The sequence below is a fragment of the Onychomys torridus genome, chromosome 10 (genome assembly GCF_903995425.1).
Source record: "Onychomys torridus chromosome 10, mOncTor1.1, whole genome shotgun sequence".
In the NCBI taxonomy this organism is placed as follows: domain Eukaryota; kingdom Metazoa; phylum Chordata; class Mammalia; order Rodentia; family Cricetidae; genus Onychomys; species Onychomys torridus.
The window spans coordinates 7679302-7697102 of NC_050452.1; the positions used below are offsets into that span (position 1 = coordinate 7679302).

The 17801-nt window shown below is 38.3% G+C and overlaps 1 protein-coding gene across 9 annotated transcripts in view; it reads left to right on the forward strand.

Annotated features, from left to right (window-relative positions):
- The window catches only part of Kiaa1841 (KIAA1841 ortholog), a 64476-nt gene that overhangs the window by 9389 nt on the left and 37286 nt on the right, over positions 1–17801 (forward strand). For 6 of the 9 annotated variants that reach the window (XR_004946075.1, XR_004946074.1, XM_036201386.1 and 3 more), the window contains exons 5-11: positions 1145–1238; positions 3400–3638; positions 6818–6876; positions 8154–8314; positions 13072–13158; positions 13265–13375; positions 17421–17544. Coding sequence is in view for 7 of the 9 variants with exons in the window: in XM_036201386.1 (XP_036057279.1) it covers positions 1145–1238; positions 3400–3638; positions 6818–6876; positions 8154–8314; positions 13072–13158; positions 13265–13375; positions 17421–17544 (875 nt within the window). In the remaining 2 variants the exon portion in view is untranslated. Of the gene's footprint in view, positions 1–705; positions 1239–3399; positions 3639–6817; positions 6877–8153; positions 8315–13071; positions 13159–13264; positions 13376–17420; positions 17545–17801 lie in introns of all 9 variants that reach the window. The other 3 variants (XM_036201389.1, XM_036201390.1, XM_036201388.1) reach the window with 3 other exon arrangements.

The following is a 17801-nucleotide window of genomic DNA, read 5'->3' on the forward strand; positions in this document are numbered from 1 at the left end:
CACACCCAGTTTATGTAGTTCTCATGCTAGATAAGCCTTCGACCAGCTGAACTGTATTCCTAGTCTTCATTTACTTATTTTAAGTGGATTTAACATGGACTTTTTTTTTTTTTTTTGCCAGAGCTGAGGACGGAACCCAGGGCCTTGTGCTTGCTAGGCAAGTGCTCTACCACTGAGCTACCTCCCCAGCCCTAACATGGACATTTTATAGCACATTTATATTCCATTTTCTCTTCTGTACTCATAGTTTATTTGCAGATATTCCACTTAAAGAATAATAAAGTTTTCTTCTCCCAACTAAATCAAATCTGAGTTTTAAGTCCAGCTGTACTCTGACCTGTTTTTCATTTTTATTTTTTCATGTAGCCCAGGCTGACTCAAACTCATTATGTAGTTGAGGATGACCTTGAACACCTGATCTTCCCAAGTGCTAGGATAAAAGCATGTACCACCATGCTTGGACACTTTTTAAAATAGTTATTTATTCACTTACTCTATTTGTTTGTTTTTGAAACAGAATCTCTCTGTGTAGCCTAGCTCTACAGAACTTACTGTTTAAACCAGACTAGTCTAGAACTCACTGAGATCCACCTACCACTGCCTCCCAACTGCTGAGATTATAGACATGCTACCATGCCAAGCTACTTTAAAAAAAAAAAAAAAGATAGAATCTTGCTCATCTCTTACATAATCTTTTTTTTACAGCCATTCTTTACTGCAGTTAACAGATTCGAGTGGCACAGTGACAAGGTTGAAGAGGTGTTTTCTGGAGTTACATTTGGAAGTCACTGGTTTAGAAGTCCTCAGAATGAGTTGCTTTCATTTCAGCCGCAGTCAGAATATTGAAATAGAAATGTACTTCGGGAAGAAGAGGCTGTGCTGTGCTTTTGAACACTTGGCTTAGTTTGGAATACCACATCTTTTGAGAATGCTCACTGTCACATTAGCAGTTTGTGATTCACTTTTGTACTGCCTTTAAAATATTAACATTAAGATGAGACATGCCCCCTGACAAATATCATCTTTAACTGGCCTTGGAAACCATGTGTTTACCTTGTTACCATTCCATAAGTAAAAACCCATTCTCAGCTGGAAATGCTAACCACCCACCCCTTTTGTGTGTGTGTCTGTTTCTGTATTTAAGGAAGACATAGTATAGCTTCCACAAGGGCTTGCTCTTCAGAAAGAGAAAATTGTACTCCTCGTAATGCTGGAGAAAAGACTGAAGAATCTGAAGGGTAGGAGGCCGCTCGTTTGCTAGATAAGATTTCATATTAGTATTACCTTTAACCGTAAAAGTATTGATTGGTGATTATGTGTATCAGTTTCCACACTTTAGGAATTTTATATTACACAGTTGCTGAAGAATTGGAATCAGATTCATCTGTGTTGAACAACAACAAAAAACATAATACCTAAACATATTACTTGCTTGTGTTGTTTATAAGTTATGGAGGTTTTTCATTCTTAAAAATTAATTTACATATTTTTAAAAATTAGAAATAACATAATTTGGGAAGTAAATTTCAATGCCCAAAGAAAACCTCTAAGTAATTAGTTCTTTAACTTTATTAATGAGATTAGATATATATTTTAATATAGTTGCTTTACAAATATTTAAAAATCAGAATGTATTTCAGTATGCTTCAAGTTTTGATAATTTTGTTTTGTTCTGTGTATTTCCTATACAATAAATTGCATGCATAGTAAATATTTACTTTGTTTTGACATATAGTATACCATATAACTATTACCTAATGAAAATGGAAAACATTTTTGTCATCTATAAAATTTTTTTCAGCACCTCTAATTTTGGTAGATTTATAGTAACAGTTTTATTAATATAAAGTTCACATACCACAGGATTCATCTACATGCCACGTTCCTTTTTCCCCCTCTCTCCTCTTTTCCTTGTATGGAGGATTGAGCCTAGGATATTGCACGTGCCAGGGACACACTCAGCCACTGAGCTAGTGTCTGCAGCCCTTTTAAAACTTATTTTGAGTCCAACCAGGTAGCCCAAAACTTGAGCTTTCCCTCTCCACTAGCAAGAGCGTGCCATGGTGAGCATGTGCCACCTAAATGAATTTGGAAACGAAATCACAGTTGGTAGGAATCTGATCTCTCCCACTGTCATGTGGATCCCAAGGACTAAACTGAGGTCTTCAAGCTTGGCAACAAACACCCTTTCCACTGAGCCATCTTGTTGGCCCTGTTTTGATTTTGATAGGACACTGATTATAATACTTCTTCTTATACCCCACCTATATATGAAACACTTACTTAGTATTTGGAATTTGTAAAATTGAACTAAGCACAAAGTAGTTCACATTTTTAGTACACTATTCTTCTATTTATTCCCTTTTTGTAATGGTATGAAGACAGTGCATCATACTGTTTTGGGGTTTTAGTTTTTTTTATTTGTTTGTTTGTTTTTAGGGATTATGTTTGTGTATGTGAAGGTGCATGTGTGGAAGCCAGATGATTCATTTTCTCTGTTGTCCTAGAACTTTCCAGATAGGCAAGGCTGGATGTGGCCCAGTCCTAAGGATCTGCCTGCCTTGGTCTCCCCAGCACACTGTGCTTTTAAAAATGGATTCTAGGAATGCAGCTCCATCTGCTTTACCAGCTGAGCTATAGCCCTCCCCCTGCTTTTTCTTTTTTATTTGACTTTTGCATTTTGAGACAAAAAGGAAGGCCTGGTATCTACTGTATAGTACAGACTGGCCTCCAACTGATGGTAATCCCTATGGCTTCAGATTCTCATGCCCTAGGAGTATACACATGAGCTGCCATGCCTAGCAAAATACATCTCTTTCAAAGAAGGTAAATTCAAGGAGTATGTAGTTTTTGAAGCAAACTTCCAGATGTATAATCTAAATTTGCTAAATTATTTTGTGTAAATAAGCACATAGTCTTAAGAATTCTTGTCACCATACTTATTAACACATATTGCATGAATGCCTAGACCCAAACATTGTTGATGCTCAAGTAAGTGATACTGGTTTTTAATTTGATTGTTCAAGGAATCATTTTAGATGTTTTTCCTTTTTCAAAAGTGTACAGATGTTAGTCATTACACAAGAATCAAAGACTATTATTCAATTGTTCGGGAATTGAAACTTGAACAATAAAATTGAAGCCATGTAAAAGTATTAGTTCTTTAATAACAATATTTTATTTCTTTATTAAGTGAATAGCTTACTAAAATTAATCCCAATCTGAGGTACAATCAGATAGACAAGAAACAAGAAATTCTGAACATCAAACCCTATAAAATAGATTTTTGTGGTCCAAATCTTCAGAACCATCTTGTTCTCTTACTGCTACTAAATGTCAGTATTCTGCCTCCTCTTCTCACTCTAATAACCTCATTTGTGTGTGACGCTTTTTATGAAGGCCAAACATGGTGATCCACGTATGTGATGAAGCAAAAAACTTGAAAGAAGATTTTATTTGCCCACGAGATCTTTTGATATCAGAAATGAAGTACTTTGCTGAATACTTATCTATGGATGCCCAGCGCTGGGAAGAGGTGGACATTTCAGTTCATTGTGATGTTCACATTTTCAACTGGTTGATAAAATATGTTAAAAGGAACATTAAGGAGAATAAAGATTGTGAGATTCCCACTTTAGGTAAAAAAAACCAATCTGTTGCTTATTTTGTGGTGAGATTTGTGTGTCGCCCGATAGTTTCAGTTTCAGGTCCAAACTGAGATGTAGAAGTTTATTTGAATGTTAGTATCTATGCTCATATTACTGATACTTTATCTGCCTTAGAAAGAGTTCTGGAGACTCTTTAAAAGGCCTGCAAGGTGAAGCAAGTTTAAAGACAATACTGAGATGTTACTCACTTTTTCTACATGTCAAGGTTTGTCCAGAATGTGAAAAGGCAATGGTGTGCAAGATTGTTGAGCTTTATGTCCCCGATCGTAGCAGACACAGCAAACTGTACCGTTATTTTTCTAGTACCATGCACTCATAGTTAAAAAGGAAAGGGAAAAAAATGTAGGTTCACTTGTTCTTGATGAAGCAGTAACCCTCAGGTATACATCCTTTTCTGGATTCTAATGATAGTCCTCAGCACTTGGGGTGCACACCAGTATACATCTGTCTGGAGGGAAGGCATCTGTATAGCCGAGTTAGGAGCTACTTGGGCTGACTGCAAAGCAGAAGAACATGTTTACTTGAGAAAACAACTGACAGAAATTAGGATTATTCACACAGGTGCTTGACACATGTTTCTTTTTGTAAGTGAGCTAATCACATAAAGGAAAATAGCTGATAGGATGGGTTATTGGTGATTAAAACCAAGTTCTAAATGAGAATTAGAGTTTTGGAAAATTTCCCTGTTCCAGTGTGACTCAGCTTCTCCATACACAAAGACTTTTCTTTTGACATTCTATTGGTTTTACTAACAAATCTGACTTTTAAAATACTGGTTCACAATGGAGTGTCTGAATATTTAGAACATGCATAACTCAGTGAGTGAGATTTTTTCCAAATGAGCATTGTGCAATGTCTAAAAAAGTTCTGTAATGGGTTAATGATGCACTCACACTGTAAGATGAGTCACTGAACAAAGTAGAAGTTTATTGATATGATTTCAGATTCTGTTCCACTCAACCTTCAAGAAAATACTATTTGTCAAGTTTTAGCTTAACAAAAGCAGCCTACCCACAAATTGAATGCAGAAGCTGATGTGAATCCAGGCATGGTGGCTCATGCTTGTAATTCCAGCACTTTGGGACGCTGAGGCAAGAGTATTGCTATGAGCTGAAGACCAGCCTGGGCTACAGAGTGAGATCCTGTCTCAGAAAGAAGAAGGAAACAGATATGAGAATTCTACAGTCAGTTAAGTTAGACAGTGGGGAGATTTACAGAAAATGTCAATCTGTGTCACTCACTAATTTTTTCATTTGAGGATATTTTTCACAAAAATATGTTTACATGTGATAGGATTATTGTATTTTAAAGCTAGCTTACTTATAAAAGTTTCTCTGCTTATGTTATTTCTAATATGATAAATACTGACATATGACCCACATAAACAAAATCTGTTTAGGAGTCTCAATTTTTAAGATTGTAAAGGAGTCCTGACACTGGAAATTTTAGAACCAGTGTTCTTAATGATACTAAGATAGCTGTTAAGAAATGTATATATGAAAATGTCATAGTGAAACCCATTATTTTAATGTTGAAATATTATTTGAAAAAAGAATAACATAGGTAATCTTTCAATTGGCATAGATTTATATAATAAAAATCTATGTACTAGATAGCAATATCAAAATATTTTCAAATACATAATAGAGGTTGGGAGTATGACTCAGTGGTAGATTACTCACCCAGCATTCATGAGGACTTCATTTCAATCCTTAGCACTGTGAGCAAACCAAAAAACTCCTGTTACTATGCTTACAGTATTAAAAAGATTTCTGAAGTTTAAAATTTATGTTATAGTGACCAAACAAATGGGAAAGATTTCTAAATAAAAATGTTTTAAATAAAAATTCAAGTTCTAAGGTTGTTAAATCAAAAATTTTCAGCTAGGGCTGGAGAGATGGCTCAGTGATTAAGAGTGTCGTCTGCTCTTCCAGAGGACTAGGTTGGCTTCCTAGGACTCGCATAGCGGCTCACAACTGTTTGTAATTCCAGCTTTAGGAGATCCTGTGCCCTTTTCTGTCCTCCTCAGGTACTGCATGCACACGGTACAGACATGCTTGCCGGCAAAACACCCATAGACAGAAAATAAATCTTTAAAAAAAATTTAAATGTCTTTTTAAAAATTCCAGGCAGAGACCAGATTTCAGATGATCTAGTTATGAATATATGTGTATAAAATATTCATATATGTGTATGTATATGCACACACACACACGCACACACACACACACCCTCTTTTGTGGTCAGTAGTAGCCTGTTGTGAGAGCATTGGGAGTGTAAGGATAGATAGATAATGGGGTTTATCTACTGTAGCATAGTCACATGCGTTTACTAAGAGTGAACGACAGGGAAACTGCTTATTCGGTTTATCTTTGCCTTCGCACTGCTATATCAACTGTTTTAGGAGCAGCCCTTATCCTAACCAAGAGAAGGCCGAGAATGCTTAATTAAATCTCATAATTAAGCCACTGGTTCTTAATTGGATGGTGTATCTTCAGGTACAGTTTCTCAAGAAACTTTTCCACCAGCTTGAGAACCTTGAACTAGAACTGTTATCTGGAAAGATTGGAGTTGTTTACCTGTTGCTTAGTCCAAGAAGGATTTCTACTACAAAGACTTTAGAATGATTATTACCAGGATGGTGGGAAATGGCAGGGTTTATTCTTCTTAAATATATTTTATAGAGATGACAGATTTACTAAAATTGTAGTGTTAGGCAGTACCTCTTTTTCCTATCTGTGTGCCTGGAGATCCACTTAGTGTGGCAGTAGTGTGTAACTTGAACATGTCAGTTAACTCTTATTACATTTCAGAATCTTTTAAATATATTTGTCAGCACTGAATGCCCTTCTGAAATAACTTCCCTAATTAATGCCCTCATTAATCATTGTTTAACTTTTCTCACTGAGTTTTGCATGTCATTATCTTTAGCTAGTCTTTGTACTTAACAAGAATCTAATTCAAAGACAGTTTATGGTGTTTCTCTATACCCTATGATTTAACATTAAATTGTCTCTCTTGTTTATCCAAGCTAAATGATATGAGTAAGGGTATATCAATTTTTTATTAAAGTAATATCCTCTTTTAAGATGAAAGAGAAAATTGAGTTAAAAATCAAAAGGAAATTTCAATTTTTTTCTTTTTATTAGAGCCAGGAAATGTCATTTCAATTCTTATTTCTTCAGAGTTCTTGAAGATGGATTCATTAGTAAGTATTCATTTTAAAAGTCTAAGCCTCTATTGACATAATGCTTTCCCCTTTTGAAGTCTAGAAAGCAGAGCAGTTCAGGAGTGTAATTGTAGCCACGCTCTGCTCTGTTGCGGAGGCACCAAGACTGTCATTTGTCTGTCATGTCTGTCACTGGAGCAACCACTGTAGAGTTAGAGACTAAACAGAATAAACGGTTCCAAAAGGTTCTTGTTCTATTACTGATAAAAAGAAAATTAATTAGAATCTATCTGTTTTACTGTTTCAATAATTTCTTTAGGCCTGTTTTATTCTGTGTCTCTCATTTATAGTTCAATGAACAGAAACCATATATACCCAGCTACTAAACAGTGTAGTTTTGTGTTTACATCATAGTTTATATCTTTTGCTTAAGAACGGCTGATCAAATGTAAAAAAAAATAAATACACACACACACATCTATTTCAAGCTATAATATTAAATATACTTATTTTGTTTAATAAATATCTGGGACCAGCCTGGGATGCAGAGTCAGGCTTGATTTCACAAAACCAAAATCAAAAAACCTTTATAAGTCAGATGGTTTTGTATGTTTCCATGGTAGCTATTATTTTGTAGCTATTATTTAAATAAATATTTGGGTTCACTCCTGATAAAACTGTATAGAGAAGGGTATTACTTTGCTGTGTGCATATGGACTTGTTGGTTTATATGGAATTTACTCAGTATTGTAGCCTTTGCACCCCTCAGCTAGCTGGTTTTCTTGGCCTCAAGCAAGGACTACAGGGGGAAACAATCAGAGTCCTTAAGCTTTGAGTTTTGAAACTTAAGCCCTAAAAGATTACTTTTTACTTTTATACATCAAAACAGTATTTGGAAAATTATGAGATTACCCTCTCTTTCCTCCATACTAAGAAAATCCAGGTCAGGTTAGAGCAAATGAAACAGTAATGAGAAAACCCTTAAATGACTGAAATTTTGTTCCTCTTCCCTAGAGGAGTGGAGGGAACCTAATAACTAAGTCATTTGAACACGCACTGTAGTGTACGGATTAAGATTTATACCTGCCACAGCCATTTAAGATACATTATTTTAAATGAAAGGGATTGGAAATAATTTAGCTATATGTGTTTCTAAATTTTGCCTATTTAACAGTGTAGATCAACACAATTGGCAAAACCAGTTACTGGTGATATATGTATTTGGGACTTTTCATGAATTTTATGTTTGAAATTACTTTGACAATATCATTTGCATTACTATTTTCAACATTAATTTCCTATTCTGTGTTTTTCAGGTTGAACAATGTATTCAGTATTGCCATAGAAATATGAATGCCATAGTAGCTGCTCCATGCAACATGAACTGTATCAATGCAAACCTCCTTACACGCATAGCTGATCTGTTCACACACAATGAAATTGATGACCTAAAAGACAAAAAAGATAAGTTTAGGAGGTAACTCTTTAAACTTGAGTTTAAGCCTAAGTTCTGTTAAGTATATTTCTATTTAATTGTAGTGATGTCCTATTTTAAAATCTTTATAAACTATATCCCTATTTTACTTTAAATAAAAAGCCAGTAGCTTATGATAAATTTTAATGATTAAAAATTTTACTACGTTTAATTTTATTTTGTGTGTGTATGTGCATGTGGGTGCCACAGCACGTGTGAAAGTCAGGGGACCACTTCCCAGAGCAGTTTCTCCTTCCACAATATGGACTCTGGAGATCAAACTCAGGTACTCAGGGTTGGTAGCAGACACTCTTACCTGCTGAAGCATCTTGCTAGCTCCTAGGAATCATTTTGTATAATGAACATATGAGCATATGCTGGTAATGAACTGTTAAGATTTAGGCTTCATTTTAAGGGGCCAAGTGGTGATATGAGACCAGCAATTTCTTGCAGGGGCTGTTGCGGTCAGAGCAGGGAGAATAGACCTTGTTCTAGGTTTGGACAGAGGCAGAGGTTTTGAGATCTGCTTTTAAGAGATTGGGTTGCTGTGTGGAGAAATGAAGAGTCTAAGAAGCAAGGAGACGTGTTAAGCGGCTAGGGTGGTGGCTTGGTTTGGATTAGGATAGATGAGGTGGAGCTGCTGATGAGTTCAATGCCTATAATTTAAAAGATTGGGCAGATTTGTGAAGGGGATAATGTGGGAAAAGAGAGGACCCAGGATGACTGCTAAGTTCTCAACTGGAGCATTTAGATGGATGGAAACGCCATTACTGCAGAAGGGAAAGACTAGGAGGAAGATAGGGTGAGGTAAACCCAGAGGCAGCTTAGGTCTTACAGAACTCGTGTACTTCTCGGGTATCGGGGTGCATGGCAGGTGACTAGTTGGGTACTCTCCTCTAGAGCATAGGTCAGAGGTCAGAGTTTGTTAGAGTTAAGAATAGAACAGCGAGCCTGGGTGGGATTCCCAGCAAAAGGCCAGGTAATGCACTTGCTGTCATGTTCAGGAAGTCTTTGCCTCCATGCGGTAATGTTGACATCTCTGTTCTTTCTATTCTTCGCTCTGAATTGATTGTTGTGTATAGTATGAAGTAGGAATCAAGGTTCATTTTTCAAATACTTGTAGTTGGTGTAGCATCAGATTTAGAAGATCTTTCTTGAGCTAGCAGTGATACATGCCTTTCATCCCAGCATTGGGGGTCATCACACCCCCATCAGGTGACCAGATGAGATAGATCTGTTTCTGTGTTCATCTCACTCGTAACATGATAACTTGCCCATTCTTCAGTCAATAGCACTGACTCTAAAAAGAATTATTTTTTATTGTTTTTAATTGTGGGTCTTCCTCTGCATAATGGGGGTGCACATGAGTGCAGATGCCTGTGGAAATCAGGGTATCGGGTCCCCAGGAGCTGGAGACTATTGTAAGCTGCCCAGGATGTGTGCTGGGGCCAGACTCAGGCCCTTTGTCGGACAGTGTGCGTTCTAAACTGCTGACTATTGTAAGCTGCCCAGGATGTGTGCTGGGGCCAGACTCAGGCCCTTTGTCAGACAGTGTGCGTTCTAAACTGCTGACTATTGTAAGCTGCCCAGGATGTGTGCTGGGGCCAGACTCAGGCCCTTTGTCGGACAGTGTGCGTTCTAAACTGCTGACTATTGTAAGCTGCCCAGGATGTGTGCTGGGGCCAGACTCAGGCCCTTTGTCGGACAGTGTGCGTTCTAAACTGCTGACTATTGTAAGCTGCCCAGGATGTGTGCTGGGGCCAGACTCAGGCCCTTTGTCGGACAGTGTGCGTTCTAAACTGCTGAGCCACTTCTCCAACTCAAGCGGTGCCCAGTCTAAAGGAAGGCAGCGTTAGAATAATTGTGGTGTGGCTGCCACCTGGCCATGTGGGCTCTTTGCATTGCCCTACAGACTTTTCTCTTTTTACACACATGCAAACCACTTGGAGTTGGGAGTTAATATTGAACCTGGAAATCCATTTGGAATGATTTTAGGATCTTTTTTAAAAAGATTTTTAAAAAGTATGTGTTCACGCATGTGTGTGTGTGTGTGTGTGTGTGTGTGTGTGTGTTGACTGCCAATGCCTGCAGAAACCAAAAGATGGCACCAGACCCCCTGGAGTTAAGCGTTTATGAGCCACCCAGTGTTAATACTGAGATCTAACTGGGGTCCTCCATGAGAGCAATATGCACTATCTCTCCAGCCATAATTTTAGCATCTTAATAATGCCAAATATTATGGTTTGCAAACACAGTATAACTTTCTACTTATTTATTCAGAGGTATTTACTTTCTCATTGCTATTATAAATGCTATTCTGATTTATTTGCTGTTAGCAAGAGAATATTAACAAAGGCTACATATTACCTAAAGGTTTGATGGAGAAGTAGCAGTCAGGGCACCTAAAAAGGCCAGTGGAGCAGAAAGGAAGGTAAAACCAAAGGAAGTTTGGAAAGGGGAAAGTGGTTGACAAAAATCTGTGGGCCACTGCTCTTGTATAGAGGAAGACAAAAATGGGGCCCCTAGATTCAGAAAGTTTTCCAGACGTTTGCTCTGAATGATTGCTCAGAAAAAGAAAGAAGAGCAGAAGTTTGTTGTGGTGAGCGGGCTCAAGAGGGTGTTTTAAGGGTACTAGGGTTTTGATGTGCCGATCAGAATGACCCTTTAAAATCAGCGTGATTCGTAAAAGAAAGAGAAATTGATAACGAAGGAGATCATCCAAGAATTCAGCCCTTAGGGAAACGAGGTATAACAAAATCGCCTGAAAATGGGAATGGAATCCAAACTCTGTACGTGGCCTTTAAGACCAACTGATAATACCTAGGAAATGCTGGTAGGAAGAACACACATGGGAGACTTCAAGTTAGTTATATTATGCTTAGTAAGTACTTAACATTCCTTTCCTAACACTGTATTATTTAAAAACATATAATTTAATCCTCATAAACATGAGCTTGTAATTATTAGCCATGCTTTACTATTTTTTATTTGATTTGATTTACCATTAGAGTGGGTGGAACACCTAGCACTCGATCATTGAAGGTCAGAGAAAAACCTTTTGGAGTCTGTTCTTTCTTTTGTTTTTATCTTCTCAGCACCTTGCTGGCCCCATTAGCCATATATTATAGATGAGAAAACAAAGTTCAAAAAAGCAGGTTGTGGCCGGGCGGCAGTGGTGCACGCCTTGAATCCCAGCACTCGGGAGGCAGAGGCAGGCAGATATCTGTGAGTTTGAGGCCAGCCTGGTCTAAAGAGTAAGTTCCAGGATAGTCTCCAAAGCTAGCAGGTTGCTAAAAATCATATGGCTAGTTATTGGTAGACTTGGGTTGTTAATTTCTCAAATATTTAATCTTGAATATTCCAGTAACAAAGGACTGAAGGAAAGACAGATATCTGCTTCTGGCAAAAATATTTTTGATAGATATGGTGGCATGTTCCTATAACTCTAGCATTCAAGAGGCTAATGCAGAAGGATTGCTCCAAGTCAGAAGCCAGCCTGAGCTACATAGTGAAACCGTATTTCAGAAAAACAACACAAAATGTGAGCAAAAACTAGGCATCATAGTGCTTGAGCGTGTAACAGCATTTGAGGCAGAGGAGACAAGTAGATCAGGATTTAAAGATCAGCCTCAGCTACACATTGAGTTTAAGGCTACAAGAGACCCTGCCTTAAAAATAACAACAACAACAAAATAAAACTGACAAGATTGCTCAGTGGTTAATGCACTTCCTGCCAAGACTGGTGGCCTGAATTCAGTCCTCAGGACCCACATGGTAGAAGGAAAGAACTGACTTCTGAAAACTGTTCCCTCATCTCCATGCAACTACCATGACGCATGAGTATGTGTACACACACACACACACACACACACACACACACACACACCCAAAAATAATTATGTAATAAGAAAAAGAGAATCTTGAGATAGCAAAATGAGAATAGCAAAAATGTAAATACCCAAAAGAACCTCCCTGGGGAAGCATTAATCTCATTTTTTACATGTGTAAGGATAACACTTATTTTTGTCACTGTAAACTTTAGGGCTGGGGAGATGGCTCAGTACATAAAGTGATGGCTGTGTGCATGAGACCTCTAGGACCTATGAAAGAAGTCAGGCTTAACAGCGTCTGTCTGGGACCCTAGCCCTGGGGGAGTAGAGACAGAAGGGTCCCAAGGGCCTGCTGGCCAAGTCAGCCTAACCAAAATGACAACCTCCAGATTCAGTTAGAGATTCCTTTTTTTAAAAATAAAGTGCAAGGCTGGGTGATGGTGGAGCACGCCTTTTATCCCAGCGCTTGGGAAGCAGAGACAGACGGTTCTCAGTGTGTTTGAGGCCAGTCTGGTCTATAGAGAGAGTTCCAGGACAGCCAAGACTGTCACACAGAGAAACTCTGTCCTGAAAAAATAAATAAAGGAAGGAAGGAAGGAAGGAAGGAAGGAAGGAAGGAAGGAAGGAAGGAAGGAAGGAAGCAGTGGAGGACCAGAGAGAGGCTGTAACATTCACAAGCACAAAGAGCACATACTGCTCTTGCAGAGGACCTGAGTTCAGTTTCCAGCACCAGTGTCCCACAGCTCCAACTGCCTGGATCCAGTTCAGGGGATTTGATGCCCTGTATGGGTACTTGCACTTATATGCACATACCCCCACAGAGACACATAATTTAAAAGGAAAGGAGGAGGAGGGCGGGCAGGAAACAGACCACTAACATTAAGATACTAAATACAGACATTCGATTTTTTGGCCATTTATTTTTAATAGTAAACTTTTTTGTAAGAAGATTGAAAGACTGTTTGATCCTGAGTACTTCAATCCAGATTCTCGAAACAATGCAGCAACATTATATAGGTAATATGTTTTTCTTGATATACCTAAATTATTTATATATACCTATAGTATTTAATTTACTATGTTAAATTTTTTTCTTGTTTTTGACATTTCCTTTTTGTTGTAGATGCTGTTTGTGTAAGAAACTTTTAACCAGAGAAACAGAAAGAAGAATTCCTTGCATCCCTGGAAAAATCAATGTGGATCGACATGGAAATATTGTCTACATCCACATAAGGTACAGTGAAGAAAATATACAGTTTTTGTGTGTGAATTTCAAGACTAGTTATAAAAACATAACTTAATTTTCTGGTTTATTAGGACAAAGACATGTTTGCTGTATAGTCTAAACTAACTTTGAAGTTAATATTCTCCTACCTCAGCTCCCAAGTGTCAGAATTATATGCAGGCATCACTATACACATCCTGTATGAGTACTTTTGTAAGGACTAGGACAGCGCATGAGTGTATTTCTTACTTTGACTTAGAAAAATGCTGCTTTAAAGCAAAGTTATTATAAAAGCTACCTTATATTTACTGGGTGAGTTTCATCATGTCCTAAATTTTTAAAATGTTACAAATTATTAAAAATTAGTATTAAAAGACTCTAGTCAGTGCCCTTAAAATTATTTATCACTAACTTTTTTTTCCCCCCCCCCGTGGAGCTGAGGATTGAACCCAGAGCCTTGTGCTTGCCTGGCAAGTGCTCTACCACTGAGCTAAATCCCCAACCCCTCACGAACATTTTTTTAATCTATGTGTTATATTGAATTTTACAAGAGAACTAAATTTATTTTCAGTTGATTCTTTTTTTCAGTTGATTCTTGATGAATGAAAAAATTAAGGTTGGAGTTTCTAGATCTATGCTTCATACTTGGTCATACTACATTAGCATATAATGCATATTCATGTTTATATTTAACACAAGACTTCATTCTGAGTTGGTGAACTATCTCAGAAGAACAGAAACGTTCTGTATGAGTGTGTTCTTTGATAATATTCTATTGCTAGGAATTTTTGCAAAGAGGTATTGTTGAGTCTATGAAAGCATTCATTGTCATATTAAGTATATTAACTAGCTTCCCTCCTTCCAAGAAATCCAAATGACTGAACATGCTAAAATACAGCCATATATATAGTAGTGTATGTACAGGCGCACAGACATACATGCAGGCAAAGAACCATACACAAACTAATGTTTAAGATTACAATAAGCTTTGGCTGGGCTGGTGAGATGATTCAGAGGCCCTTGCCACAGTGCCTGACGACTTGAGTTTAATCACCAGGACCCATAGTGGAAGGAGGAAACAGGCTTGACTAAGCTCTCCTCTGACCTCTACTGGCACTCAGTAAATAAATAAATGTAATTAAAACTTTTAATTGTAGGACTGGAGAGATGGCTCAGAGGTTAAGAGCACAGCTTGTTTTTCCAGAGGTCCTGAGTTCAATTCCTGGCAACCACATGGTGGCTCACAACCATCTATAATGAGATCTGGTGCCCTCTTCTGGTGTGCAGGCATGCATGCACATAGAACACTATACATAATAAATAAATAAATCTTTTTAAAACTCTTCAGGTTGTAATTTAAAAGTATAAAGGGTAGGGCTGGTGAGGTGACTCAGCCAGTAAAGGTGCTTTGCTAAGAAGCCTGGTGACCGGAGTTTGATTCCCATACCTGTGTAATATGGGAGAGGAGATAGGACCTCACAAAGTTGTCCTCTGACCCCCACACATCCCCACCACCCTCCTCCACACACACACACAAAGAAGAAATAAATTATTTTAGAAAAACCGAGTGCTGAGGATGTAGCTCAGAGGTAGAGTGCTTGACTAGCATGCACAAGGCTCTAAGTTTGATCCCTAACATACCTGAAAGAAAGAAAATGAGAGAGGGGCATGTTCTTATAGAGGAGTATACACTTACATGGAAGTTGTTCATAGTCACTTTTAATACATGTAATACATAAAACAAAGACTAGGGACATAATGCAGTTGGCAGAGTGCTTGCTTGGCATGCATAATAAAATCCCAGGTTTGACCCTCAGCACTGCAAAACTCAGGCATGAGCCGGGCGGTGGTGGTTCATGCCTGTAATCCCAGCACTCGGGAGGCAGAGGCAGGCAGATCTCTGTGAGTTCGAGGCCAGCCTGGTCTACAAAGCGAGTTCCAGGAAAGGCGCAAAGCTACACAGAGAAACCCTGTCTCAAAAACAAACAAACAAACAAACAAACAAACTCAGGCATGGTAGCGCATACCTCTAATCACAGTACTCAAGTCACCCTGGACTACATAGTGTTCAAGACCAGCCTGGAGTGAATGAGTGTGTGCGTGTGTGTGCGTGCGTGTGTGTGTGTGTGTGTGTGTGTGTGTGTGTAAATATATATATATATTTATATATATATATATATATATATATAGTTATATATATATATAGTTATATATATATATATTTATATATTACACCATTTTAAAGAACATGCTCACTGAAACGTTGACTGCTGCTTCTGGATGGACGGCTCTTTTTTTCTGTACTGGAAGTGTGAGTGGCTGGAGGGACGGCCCGGTGTGTGAAGTGCTTGCTGCATAAGCGTGAGGACCTGAGTTGGGATTCCAGCCCCACATAGAGCTGGATGTGGCACATAGTCTTGTGACACAAAGGCTGGGGTGGAGGGTCCCTGAAGCTCTATTGTGAGCCAATGCAGCCAGAACACTGAGCTCCAGGTTCAGTGACACTCCCTGTCTCAGAACACTTAGATGGTGAGTGATAGGGGAAGAGACCTGATCTCATCCTCTGGCCTCCATACACATGGCCAAGTTCACCCACATATACATGTTCAAACATGCAGAGACCACACATACAAAGTAATTTTAAAAATCTATAACCTGCATGTATGCACACATATACCCACATGAAAGCATACATCCATTATGCAAACACACATGCACACACCTATAACCATAGCCAAGTGTGGCTTACATATGTAATCCAAGAACTTGAAAAATGAAGGGGGAGCTGGAGAGATGGCTCAGCAGTCAAGAGCACAGACTGTTCTTCCAGAGGACCCAGGTTCAATTCCCAGCATCCACGTGACAGCTCACACCCCACCCCATCCCCCGTAACTCCACTTCTAGGGCATCTGGTGCCCTCTTCTGACCTCTGTAGGTACTGCACATAGTTGGTGCACAGACATACATGCAAACAAAACACATAAAATAAAAAATAGGGTATTTTTTAAATAAGCACATTGTCTTTGATCCCAGCCTTGGGAAGGGTGATTTAGGAGGGTCACTGCAGGTTCAAGGCTAACCTAGGCTGTAGAGTGTGATTCTATCTTAATTTTTAAAAATCATCTAAATAGTTTTAAGACAGATGTCCTGTGTGGTTTTTAATAACATACTCACACGTTGTTACTTACTGAACTAAGTACAGAAATCGCCAACGTTACAAATGGAGCCTTAGAAAGAAGCTGGGTGTGGGCCCATCCCTATAATCCCAGCATCTAGTAAGAACCTGTCTCACATAAATAAATACACACACACACACACACACACACACACACACACACACACACACACACACACACCATGTGGCCATAGCAAATATGGTTTATGCCTTTGATGGTTGTTAAAATGTATATAATGAAGACCTGGGTGTATAATACTTTATTGCTCAAATAGAAAATGCTGTTTAAGAATAATGTAATAAGCCATCATGTTATTGAAGTATTTAGGAGCACTAATAATTAATAGCAGCACACTTTACAACATGTACAGTTCAAATAAAAATCTCAGATCTCATGAGATGGCTTGGCAGGCAAAGATATCTGTCACCAAGCCTAAGGACCTGAATTTGACCCGTGGAACTCCCAATATGAAGGAGCAAACTGACTCCCACAGATTGTCTTGTGACCTACAGACAAGCACACACTCACACTCACACATGCCATGGCACTGCACTCTCCCACACCCACTTACATAAGCAGTAAACAATTTTTAAAAAGTAAAAATGAAATAATATTTAACCAATATTGCATGATTCTTAACTGCTGACCTGTTCAAACTGTTTAATTAATAACATTTAGCTCAACAAAATAAGTGTTTATCCAGCCTTCTCGTACCTTCTTCTGTTGTCTAAAGAATAAAGAAATTGTACCTACTTTTCAGTGTAGTCCATACCATATTGTCATTTGAAGAGTATTCTTGGAAACAAGCCACAAATGTTCAGACATTTGGTTAAAACAAATTGTATTTCTCACTAAAATAATTGAGGCTTTTTCTCCAGAGATAAAACCTGGGATGTACACGAGTATTTGAATAGTCTTTTTGAAGAATTAAAATCTTGGAGAGACGTGTACTGGCGCTTGTGGGGAACGATCAACTGGCTGACTTGCTCAAGGTGTTACCAGGTGAGGTTCTAAAGAAAGTAGTGTGAGAATAGTGGCCTGCTACATGGTGTTTGCACCGCCTTTATTTCCTCTTCTCATCTGTGTTGCTGAAGCAGTTCTTGTCGGACTTCCAGAAAAGCAGCAGATTCTTTGTTATCTGATCCAGTTTTTCACTGTAAAACATGAAATCTTCACTGCTTTTGTTTGCAGCCAAACTGTTTCTCTACTGAGCCATAAATTTCCTTAGAGATTCAGAGTCTTTGGGCCATTTGTTGTCT